The 12,759-nt window shown below is 42.4% G+C and overlaps 1 protein-coding gene across 1 annotated transcript in view; it reads left to right on the top strand.

Annotated features, from left to right (window-relative positions):
• The window catches only part of LOC130120343 (interleukin-1 receptor-like 1), an 80,332-nt gene that overhangs the window by 32,265 nt on the left and 35,308 nt on the right, over positions 1-12,759 (top strand). Inside the window, exons 4-8 of the mRNA XM_056288892.1 lie at positions 1,880-2,069; positions 2,529-2,679; positions 5,148-5,213; positions 5,919-6,045; positions 12,262-12,410. Coding sequence (XP_056144867.1) covers positions 1,880-2,069; positions 2,529-2,679; positions 5,148-5,213; positions 5,919-6,045; positions 12,262-12,410 — 683 coding nt within the window. The remainder of the gene's footprint in view (positions 1-1,879; positions 2,070-2,528; positions 2,680-5,147; positions 5,214-5,918; positions 6,046-12,261; positions 12,411-12,759) is intronic.

The raw sequence follows: 12,759 nt of genomic DNA, 5'->3' as shown, positions 1-12,759 counted from the left end.
CGGGTCATCTTTGATAATGGGCCACAGTTCTCATGCCATCAATTCCAGCGGTTTGCTGCAGACTGGGAGTTTGAGTACATCAGCTCCTCACCATGCCATCCCAAAGCTAATGGTAAGGCTGAGGCTGCTGTGAAGATAGCCAAGAACTTATGCAAGAAAGCTCTTCGTGAGGGCAATGATGCCTGGAAAGCAATCCTGCAGTAGCGTAACACACCAACAGAAGGTATGGCCAGCAGTCCGGCCCAGCGCCTGATGTCGAGGCGTTTGAAGAACGCGCTGTCTGTGGCCTACAGGCTACTGGAGCCATGTGTGGTGACCGGGGTACTGTACCAGCTGCGTCACAGAAGACAGGTCGCCAAAGAGATCTATGACAAATCAGCATGGGACCTACCTGAACTCACGGTGGGCGAAGCAGTCCGGACGAAGCCGTTACCAGGAGACCAAACAGGCATTTGGAGATGCGGATTCTGTGTACTGAAGGTTGCTCCACGATCCTACCTGGTAGAAATGGAGGGATCATTGTACCGCCGAAATAGAATTGACCTGCAGGTGGCAGAGCCAGCACTGCCGCAGAACCCAGGAACTCATCTACAAAGTATGCCACAGGCCCACGCCCCCGAAGAGACTAGAGAAAAAAAGAAGAAATGAAGGGACTGGCCCAAAACCCCATCCCCTCCATCTCCGCGTGCCATGCCAGCCCAGAGGCACTGGGCAAAGAGCTGAGTGGTCACAGACTATGCGCTACTCTGTCCCCCGATACCCCATTCAGGCGTTCTGACGTTTTGCCTGCCCATTCTCCTGTAAATACCCTGGCAAGGTCCTTTACACAGTTGCGCTTTGGACGGCTGTCCTGGGCACCTATTAGGCTAAATCTGTAGTTGGGTCGGACTGTGATACCAATGTTGGTGTTGTTATTTAAAAAAAAGAAAAAAAGTGCAAGTTTGTTGAAATAATGTTGTCAGTATAATAATAATTTTTGAGATTGATTTGTAATATTTGTCCTGTTCAGTAATGGAGGGCGAAGTACAAAGTATACAACTACATAAGTACATTTCAGAAAGGGAAGATGTTATAGGTCATGGATGGTATGTTGCTGTCATCTGTTGGATTTGGGTGGTGCTGCTTTGCCGGCTGTGTGTCGTAGCGGCGTTGTGCTCCGGAGGTTGTGTGCCCCGGAATTTGTTGTATCCAAGTCAGATAGAATTAGTGCGTCAGCGCTCATGAGCAAGCTCGACAGTTTTAACTCTGAAACAGCTACTATCTTCACTCGTAGTTTCACAATCAGGAGTGTCCTTTTTCTATACGATTAAAATGCATTAAGGCATTTCAATAGTATAGTTATAAGATATAATCGTAGACAAAGAAAATAAGTTTGCAACAAATTATTTTAAAAAATCATACAAGCTGGTCTGGGACACGTCCACTCACTATCCATGCTCAGCAGCGTGTGTGTGCATGTGTGTGTGTGAGAGAGTGCGCACACAAGCGCATAACCATGCATGTTGGTGGTCCGACAAACTTCAAAAATGCCCCCACCAATGTAGAAACATACCCTATGCCCTTAGTCTCCATTCAAGGGTAAGTTAGTCTTATTAGTTAGCAGTTAGCCCTAAACTTTACATCCAGCCAATAGGAACTGTCAATTCAGATTTGAAGTTTTTCTTCATCTGATTTGGTTGTCTAACAATAGAGTTGTTCAACGTCATTTACTGTATCTACCTGTTCTTCCTCATGCGAAAATTAAGCCCTCTGAGACTGTAATTGTGTGTGGTGTGTTTATGCCTGTGACTGCTCACATACAGGCTTTAATACATGGGCATGTCCCAGAAGAAATCACTTCAGAAATCTATCACATATCTAACCAGGTCTTCTTCCACAGGTGGGATACACCATCGGGAAGGTATTACAACTTATGCATAAATGTGAGCGTTTTCCCGGCCAACAACCCTTGGGACCCTGAACTCCTCTATTTCGAGATTAAGATCCCTGACGAGAACCCTGGTATATTATGCCCAGATGGTGTTTCACTTATATGCAATGACATGAAAGGAGAAATCACCTGGTACAAGGTATGAATCAGAACATATTGTGCCTGCCAATTCCGTTTACAGTAACTGATAATACGAATACAGTCAGATGACAGACACACATTTGCTTATCTGTGTCTTATCTGTGTAAATTTGATAATGTAGGTGTAAAAATTGTGATTATTCAATGTTTTGCACTTGCATGTTCCATGAATGTGCTTTTGCACCCTCGCAATAAGGACTTGGCAAAAGCATGATGAAGACATTGCATCTTTAAAGATGCAATGTTTAATTCCTACCTGAATGCTCAACTCCCAAGAGGGCCTTCAAAAAACACCAATGCTAGCCCAGCTGCTCTGTTTCCAAACGCAGTAATTTTGTCTCTTTACTTTGACTTTACCTTTCCTTTATTTTCATCATTTTTTTCATCTTTTCGATAATTTCAATTTTTACCTTATCTCATCTCTTCTTCTTTTGTGCCCTTTCCTGCCGCTGTGTTAGAACCTCACTCTTCTTCCAGGCGAGCATGAGAAAACCCTGCGATTGAATGGTGCCACCAAGGAAGATGAGGCCATCTACACATGCATGTGCACTTGGAGACACAACAACCACACATACAACTCTACTGTCTCTCGTTGGCTTCGTTTAGAAGGTGAGAGGAGGCCAATGCTTTTTACACAAGCTTTTTTCAAATCAGATAAAAGTTCAGATTTGTTTGACTCAGTTCTACTTTTCATTCAAACATGTACACGTCCACAGTGTAGAAGCTACCAGCGCTTCCACAAGCTTCTGTTTACTACCAAGAAGCAACAGTAAACTGAAAAGCAACAGGTTGCTGTTGCGCGTTGAATCAGGAATCAGGAACACTTTATTTGTTATTTTATTTCATGTACTTGCATACATGAAATGAAATGAAATATCGTTTCCCCCAATCCACAGCAGTGCCACACAAAGACAAAAACACATGTCCAGAAACTACAAGAACATGCATATCCAAACTAATACATATATCCAAACTAAACAAAAAAAATCACTGTCCAAGGGAACTAACGCCAGCCAGGATGACTGTCAGAACTGCCGGTCTGCATGGGCTAGCAGTTAGCTTAGCCTGCCCCATTTCCATGTCCTATCAGATTGCCCTCAGTGTTTCCTCTTTGGGTACAGCTCCGGGCAGGGGCCATGGTCCTTGGGCCCACCAGACGCAGCAGACCAGGCTCCCTCAGCCGATCCAATGCCAGCTCTCCCAGCCAGACATCCTCAACACACACCTCCCCGCACTCCACACAATGACACCAAAAACACCACAGTCAATGCCAGACGAGGCTGCTGCCAGACCGCCCTTGGTGTTATCAGAACTGTCGGTCTACGTGGGCTAGCAGTTAGCTTAGCCTGCCCCTCTTCCGCGTCTTGTCAGACCAATCTTGTTGTTACCTTCTTGGGTGCAGCTCTAGGCAGGGCCGTGGTCCCTGGGCCCCCCAGATGCAGCAGACCAAGCTCTCCCAGCCATCAAACGAAGACGAAATTTAGATGCAGACATGGACAAAGACACAGCATGGATGGTGCTGGGTGCGGCTGCCGCAAATGTGAATTCATGCCGCCATCTTCCCACACCGACACTGGGTGAGGCCGCTGCAAACAAGAATTCATGCCACCATCTTGCCACACCGGAGGCCGAAATGCCTTGCTCAGGGACATCTCAGAGGTTTTTGAGGGACCAAGAGCACGTTAAGTTGCACACACTAAAACTGTTGAGGGGTAGAAATACTAATTTTACTAATTTTTCCAATTTCTTCAGAGTTTATGCTTTTTAGATTCTGTGCAGAAAGACATCTTCCTTGTTAAGACAAATGAGATATCTGGATATTTTGATATTCTTAGGTTCATAGAAGCTCTCCCAGAGATGTTGTTAAACACTGTAAGTTATTTCTATTTCAACACCTCTACATATCGAGCATCCCAACAAGACAATTTGCTTGTATGGAGATGTAAGGGCCCGAGCTGGTAGGCAAGAAGAATCACAAGTAATTTTTTTTCAAAAAAAGTTTTTATTTACCCAAAACCATTGCCCCATGATAACAAAAAGCTCTGGGCCCATAAAAGAGGTCAACTAAACAGAACTTAACTCATATCATACCAAAGAAAGAAACTGAACATAACAAACTGAACATATCGAACTGACCGAACAAACTGAACACAAGGGGAAACATATACTATACAGGCTGATCAGACCATTTTGAAACAAAAGGGGTAACACACAGTCAACACTCTACCAACTAAACTACAAATAACAAAAAACAGGACAATTCTTCATTACGTTAACCCATTTAAATAGTAACCAAAGCAAAAGAACAAAAACCTAACATATTCGAAAGAAACTAACAAAATATATAAATTAAGAATAATACCCCCCCCATGACATGGTGGATAGTTGGTAGAGCCCAACTGGCCACCCTGTATTTAACAGCTCTGCTCTGGGTCCGCGGTGGTGTAGCGGTCTAAGCATCGCCTTTGTGTCAATGCAGTTGCCCACTGGGGACCAGAGTTTGCATCTCGGTCTCGCACATCCAACTATGGCCGGACTCGATGAAGCAGCAATAATTGACAATGCTGTCTTCAGGAGGGGGGCAGAGTTGGCTTGTGTTTGTCACATGAATGCGTCTGTGTGTGTGTCGGAAAAGCAGTGGTTCGGCCTGGATTCGCCTTGTCACGGAAGTGGCCAGGCGTCTCCTTCGAGACTGCCAGCCGGAGAGATGCAGTTGGCAAATACATACAGTATGAGGGTGGGTGTTTGAACTAGAATAGGGAGCGATTGGCCACTAAATTGGGAGAAAAAGAGAAATCTTTAAAAAAAAATCTGCTCTGCTCTGTGGAGCGCATCTTTTGCTCAGGCCTGACAAGATGTCCTTCAGCAGTGGCACACCAAGCACTGGTAACTGAACAACCGAAAATTTAAACAAAATAAACTACAAATATGTGGCTGTGAGTGCGGCCAACACATCAGACTAAGTTGGTTCATAAAACTTGAAAAATGACAGAATTAAATCAAAATGAAGAAAAACAGAAAAGATGGAATGGATGGAAGATTCTTCATCTTTGCTTTTTATTCTTGCTGACTTTCAGAGCCCTCTTCCCACCAGCCACCACACATCTTCTACCCCATCCACAACGTTCACATCGCTGACCAAGGTACGCTTTTGGGAGTGAGGTTAGAAAGTAGCATTGCTGTGCAAGAATATACACATCATTCCTATGGCAATCCGAATGGTTTAATCAGTGTCACAAATGTCATAAAACGTTTTTGGGCCTTAATCACAAGTCTTTTATCAGGAAGCCTGTTGGTGGTCTTCCTTGACATGTCCTTTTTTTGATAATAATAATAATGATAATTTTATTTATATAGCACTTTTCTAAAACAATACCACAAAGTGCTTCACAAAAATATAAAACCAGACAAGGCAAAAACAAGAGTAAGAGCACTGAAGTACGAGCAAAAAGAAAACAGCATAAATTAAAACAAATGTCTAAACATTTGTAAAAGCTTTCATAAAAAGAAACTTTTGATGTTTTATTGTGTACGTATACTACTTTGTAGTAAGCATTTTAGAAAGAACAGCCTTTTGGGCTGTAACTGGATTATTTACTTTTTCTTTTCATGATTATAAGAACAGTGGTGATTAGACTGGTGGGAAGTGCAACATTTCAGTAATATCATGTCCTCACAGTTTTAAGTGATTAAGCATAATGACCTGCCAGTATTTGTGAAACTAAACTGTGAACCCTGCTGAATTTCATGGATTACCCATTTTAAATAGGAAAAACTTGGTTCAAAATCCTCTTTTTCAAATAATTCAGACATGTTAACTTGTTGACCCTAATAATATACCATTTTAGGCTCCAATACAAAGCTGAATTGCTCTGTGTTTTGCGGGGTGAACGCTGATGGCACCTGTTCTGTTCAATGGTTGATGAACGGGCAGGAAATCTTTAAGGAAGATGGATACAATGTGAACGTCAGCAGGTAAGTAATGATACCAGACCAATTCATGACAGAATTTGCACAAAACACATTTTTTATGAAGTAATTTAAAAAAGTCCTTCAAAGGGTCAAATCATGATGTCAGCACAAGAATTAACATAATTATTTTAAATTTACATTATGTTGTTACATTATTCTATGTATGTTGTGCATTTGGTAGATAAATAAATCAGCACCTATATAGACGTATGTTCTTAAATAAATGTTTAATCACATTAGATTTAAGAATTATATATATAAAATCCAGTGAGTCAAGTAAATTCTTTATGAGACAGTACAAGCCTGTTTCATGCCATAAGCAACCATCAGCTGTCAATAAAGCTTTTTTTATATATATATATAAATCTCCCTGTCACCCTTTTTTGGGTGGTGTGTGTCTTCCTCAAGCTTGGGTTCTCTACCAGAGGTCTGGGAGTTTGAGATTTCTGCACAGTATCTTAGCTGTTCCTAGGACTGCACTTTTCTGGACAGAGACCTCAGATGTTGTTCCTGGAATCTGCTGGAGCCACTCTCTCAGTTTGGGGTTCACAGACCCTAGTGCTCCTATTACCATTGGGACTACTGTGAATTTTACCTTCCACATCCAATCTAGTTCTTCCTTCAGCCCATGGTATTTGTCTAGCTTCTCTTGCTCTTTCTTCCTGATGTTGCCGTCACTTGTGATTGTTACATCGATCACTACTGCTGTCTTGTGCTGCTTGTCGACCACCACAATGTCTGGTTAGTTAGCCAGTCCCTGCTTGTCAGTCTGGAACTTGAAGTCCCACAGGATCTTAGCTCTGCCATTCTCAACCACCTTTGGCGGTGTCTCCCATTTGGACTTGGGGACTTCCAGTTTGTATTCAGTACAGATGTTGCTGTATGCTATCCCAGCCACTTGGTTAAGCCTTTCAGTGTATGCTTTCCCAGCTAGCAATTTACACTGTGGTACTGAGTGCTGGACTGTCTCAGGGGCATCTCTGCACAGCCTGCATCTTGGGTCTTGTCTGGTGTGGTAGAACCTTGCCTCAGTTGATCTGGTCCTGAGTGCCTGTTCTTGCGCTGCTATAATCAGAGCCTCTGTGCTGTCTTTCAGTCAAGCCTTTTCTAGCCACGGGTAGGATTTATTGATATCAGCTACGTCTTCTATCTGTCAGTGGTACATCCCATGGAGGGACTTGATGTTCCATGACACCTCCTCATATATATGGCGACGCAGTGGCACAGTGGTTAGCGCGGTCACCTCACAGCAAGAAGGTCCTGGGTTTGAGCCCTGGGGTAGTCCAACCTTGGATATATAGTATATATGTGTATATATATACACACACACACACACACACACACATACATATATACATATATGTACACTACCGTTCAAAAGTTTGGGATCACCCAAACAATTTTGTGTTTTCCATGAAAAGTCACACTTATTCACCACCATATGTTGTGAAATGAATAGAAAATAGAGTCAAGACATTGACAAGGTTAGAAATAATGATTTGTATTTGAAATAAGATTTTTTTTACATCAAACTTTGCTTTCGTCAAAGAATCCTCCATTTGCAGCAATTACAGCATTGCAGACCTTTGGCATTCTAGCTGTTAATTTGTTGAGGTAATCTGGAGAAATTGCACCCCACGCTTCCAGAAGCAGCTCCCACAAGTTGGATTGGTTGGATGGGCACTTCTTTGAGCAGATTGAGTTTCTGGAGCATCACATTTGTGGGGTCAATTAAACGCTCAAAATGGCCAGAAAAAGAGAACTTTCATCTGAAACTCGACAGTCTATTCTTGTTCTTAGAAATGAAGGCTATTCCATGCGAGAAATTGCTAAGAAATTGAAGATTTCCTACACCGGTGTGTACTACTCCCTTCAGAGGACAGCACAAACAGGCTCTAACCAGAGTAGAAAAAGAAGTGGGAGGCCGCGTTGCACAACTGAGCAAGAAGATAAGTACATTAGCGTCTCTAGTTTGAGAAACCGACGCCTCACAGGTCCCCAACTGGCATCTTCATTAAATAGTACCTGTTAGAGCCTGTTTGTGCTGTCCTCTGAAGGGAGTAGTACACACCGGTGTAGGAAATCTTCAATTTCTTAGCAATTTCTCGCATGGAATAGCCTTCATTTCTAAGAACAAGAATAGACTGTCGAGTTTCAGATGAAAGTTCTCTTTTTCTGGCCATTTTGAGCGTTTAATTGACCCCACAAATGTGATGCTCCAGAAACTCAATCTGCTCAAAGAAGTGCCCATCCAACCAATCCAACTTGTGGGAGCTGCTTCTGGAAGCGTGGGGTGCAATTTCTCCAGATTACCTCAACAAATTAACAGCTAGAATGCCAAAGGTCTGCAATGCTGTAATTGCTGCAAATGGAGGATTCTTTGACGAAAGCAAAGTTTGATGTAAAAAAAATCTTATTTCAAATACAAATCATTATTTCTAACCTTGTCAATGTCTTGACTCTATTTTCTATTCATTTCACAACATATGGTGGTGAATAAGTGTGACTTTTCATGGAAAACACGAAATTGTTTGGGTGATCCCAAACTTTTGAACGGTAGTGTATATATATATATATATATATATGTGTGTGTGTGTGTGTATATACGTATATATACATATATATGTGTGTGTATATATATACATACATATATGTATGTGTGTATGTGTGTATACATACATACATACATACATACATACATATATATACACACATACATACATATACATACATACACACACACACACATACACACACACACATACATATATATATATATACACACACAATATACACACACAATATACACACATACACACACACTATATGTACAAAAGTATTGGGGCACACCTCTTAATCATTGAATTCAGGTGTTTCATTCAGACCCATTGCCACCGGTATATAAAATAAAGCAGCTAGCCATGCAGTCTGCATTTACAAACATTTGTGAAAGAATGGGTTGTTCTAAAGAGCTCATTGAATTCAAGCGTGGTACTGTCATAGGGTGCCACCTTTGCAGTAAGTCAGCTGGTGAAATTTCTTCCCTGCTAGATATTCCACTGTCAGCTATAAGTTGTATTATTGGAAAGTGGAAGCATTTAGGAACAACAGCAACTCAGCCATGAAGTGGCAGACTACATAAAGTCACACAGCGGGGTCAACAAGTGTTGAGGCGCATATTGCGTAAAAGTCGCCAGTGCTCTGTTGACTCAGTAACTGCAGAGTTCCAAACTTCCTCTGGCATTAACATCAGCACAAAAACTGTGCACCGGGAGCTTCATGGAATGGGTTTCCATGGCCGAGCAGCTGTATGCAAGCCTTACATCACCAAGCACAATGGCAAGTGTCGGATGGAGTGGTGTAAAGCACGTTGCCACTGGACTCTGGAGCAGTGGAAACGTGTTCTTTGGAGTGACGAAACACACTTCTCTGTCTAGCTGTCTGATGGACGAGTCTGGGTTTGGCGGAGGGACAATGGTATGGGGTTGTTTTTCAAGGTTTGGGCTAGGCCCCTTAGTTCCAGTGAAGGGAATTCTTAATGCTTCAGCATACCAAGACAGTTTGGACAATTCTATGCTTCCAACTTTGAGAGAACAGTTTGAGGAGGGCCCTTTTCTGTTCCAGCATGACTGTGCCCCAGTGCACAAAGCAAGGTCCATTAAGACATGGTTGGGTGAGTTTGGTGTGGAAGAACTTGACTGGCCAACACAGAGCCCTGACCTCAACCCCATCGAACACCTTTGGGATGAACTAGAACAGAGATTGCGAGCCAGGTCTTCTCGTCCAACGTCAGTGCCTGATCTCACAAATGCTCTTCTGGATGAATGGGCAAAAATTCCCAAAGGCACACTCCAGAATCCTGTGGAAAGCCTTCCCAGAAGAGTGGAAGCTGTTATAGCTGCAAAGGGGGGGGACCAACTCCATATTGATGCCGATGGATTTAGAATGGTGTGTCATAAAAGCTCCTGTAGATGTAATGGCCATGTGTCCCAATACTTTTGTACACACACACACACATATATATATATATGTGTGTGTGTGTGTGTGTGTGTGTGTGTGTGTGTGTGTGCATATATACATATACATTTATATAAAGAAACACTCAACGGTAGGGAAAGTGCTCAACAAATGAGCAAAATAATCCAGTGTGTCAAGTAAATTCCTTTAAACAGTACTAACCTGTTTCATGCCATAAGCAATCATATATATATATATATATATATATATATATATATATGTGTGTGTGTGTGTGTGTATATATATACACTCACCGGCCACTTTATTAGGCACACCTATCCAACTGCTCGTTAACGCAAATTTCTAATCAGCCAATCACATGGCAGCAACTCAATGCATTTAGGCATGTAGACATGGTCAAGACAATCTGCTGCAGTTCAAACCGAGCATCAGAATGGGGAAGAAGGTGATTTAAGTGACTTTGAACGTGGCATGGTTGTTGGTGCCAGACGGGCTGGTCTGAGTATTTCAGAAACTGCTGATCTACTGGGATTTTCACGCACAACCATCTCTAGGGTTTACAGAGAATGGTCCGAAAAAGAGAAAATATCCAGTGAGCGGCAGTTCTGTGGGCGAAAATGCCTTGTTGATGCCAGAGGTCAGAGGAGAATGGCCAGACTGGTTCGAGCTGATAGAAAGGCAACAGTAACTCAAATAACCACTCATTACAACCGAGGTATGCAGAAGAGCATCTCTGAACGCGCAACACGTCGAACCTTGAGGCAGATGGGCTACAGCAGCAGAAGACCACACTGGGTGCCACTCCTGTCAGCTAAGAACAGGAAATTGAGGCTACAATTCGCACAGGCTCACCAAAATTGGACAATAGAAGATTGGAAAAACGTTGCCTGGTCTGATGAGTCTCGATTTCTGCTGCGACATTCGGATGATAGGGTCAGAATTTGGCGTCAACAACATGAAAGCATGGATCCATCCTGCCTTGTATCAACGGTTCAGGCTGGTGGTGGTGGTGTAATGGTGTGGGGGATATTTTCTTGGCACACTTTGGGCCCCTTAGTACCAATTGAGCATCGTGTCAACGCCACAGCCTACCTGAGTATTGTTGCTGACCATGTCCATCCCTTTATGACCACAGTGTTCTCATCTTCTGATGGCTACTTCCAGCAGGATAACGCGCCATGTCATAAAGCTCGAATCATCTCAGACTGGTTTCTTGAACATGACAATGAGTTCACTGTACTCAAATGGCCTCCACAGTCACCAGATCTCAATCCAATAGAGCACCTTTGGGATGTGGTGGACCGGGAGATTCGCATCATGGATGTGCAGCCGACAAATCTGCAGCAACTAAGTGATGCTATCATGTCAATATGGACCAAACTCTCTGAGGAATGTTTCCATTACCTTGTTGAATCTATGCCATGAAGGATTAAGGCAGTTCTGAAGGCAAAAGGGGGTCCAACCCAGTACTAGCAAGGTGTACCTAATAAAGTGGCCGGTGAGTGTATATATATATATATATATATATATATGGAAACAGAAATATATGCACTTGTACATTATTTGTGTGTTATATAGAAACATATAACATTTATGTTTTACATTGTTATGTATGTTCTTACTCTGCATACGTTGAAAGTGCACGCACACACACATGCATACACTATCATTCAGGGATATATGCATGTACACACAGATGCAAGCACATTGACTCATGATTGCATTGGTCAGGAGGTAGAGCAGGTCATCTAGTAATCGAAAGGTTGCTGCTTCGATTCCTGGCAACTCCAGAAAGCATGTCAAAGTGTCCTTGAGTAAGACATTGAACCCCTAACTGCACCTGATGAGCAGGTTGGCGCTTTGCATGGCAGTCTCCGCCACCAGTGTATGAATGTGTGTGTGAATAGGTGAATGTGAGGCATACACTGTAAAGTGCTTTGGGTGGTCGGTAGACTAGAAAAGTGTTACATAAATGCAGTCCATTTAATGACACCTGATAGTAATGCACCTTTGTGTGCATGTGCACAAAATGTTGGTACAATGAGAAGAACTGGTGGGAAAAAAGGCCTTTTATGACTTATAATCATTGATTCAATGTCTTTTCTAAATTGTTACTTGGTTTATTCTGCATTGATGCAGGGATACCCATTTCTCCAGTTTTCTCCACAGGGATCAGTTAAACCTCCCTTAATCCTAAACTTTACTCTAGACTCCTCATGCCTCCTTCTTGTTCTTCTTAAGTGTCACAGATAATAAGTCAAGGCAGACCATCTCCACTGCTGTTTTGACCATTGAAAAGGTTTCCGCTCAAGACTTCAAGGCCAAGTTTAAGTGCATCATTTACAGCAGCCACCCAACGCTGGAGTTTGAGTTAACACTCGAGCAAAGAGGTCAGTGGGAGGATGCATGAGGAAATTTTTTAGAAAATCTGGATTTATCCTCGTTTGATCCAACAGTCAGTCTGGGGTGTTTTCATATACAGATACACTGTAATACAGCAGAGGTTTACAATATGTTTTGTTGTACTCTGGTTACAATCAGAATGAGGATTTTCAGTACTAATACCGAATAAAGGCAGAATAAGTGCATGGAGGGGGACTTCTACAACTGCTACCACTGTATGAAATACCAGTGAACGATAGATAGCCTACTGCACATGGGTCTCTTTAAAGGATGAACAACAAGCGAAAAGGTAACATATATACAAAATGGAAACAAAAAGAAATTATAAGAACAAAA

The sequence above is a fragment of the Lampris incognitus genome, chromosome 11, assembly GCF_029633865.1.
Source record: "Lampris incognitus isolate fLamInc1 chromosome 11, fLamInc1.hap2, whole genome shotgun sequence".
Lineage (NCBI taxonomy): Eukaryota > Metazoa > Chordata > Actinopteri > Lampriformes > Lampridae > Lampris > Lampris incognitus.
Note: the sequence above shows the minus strand (reverse complement) of the source record. Positions and strands in the feature narration are given on the sequence as shown.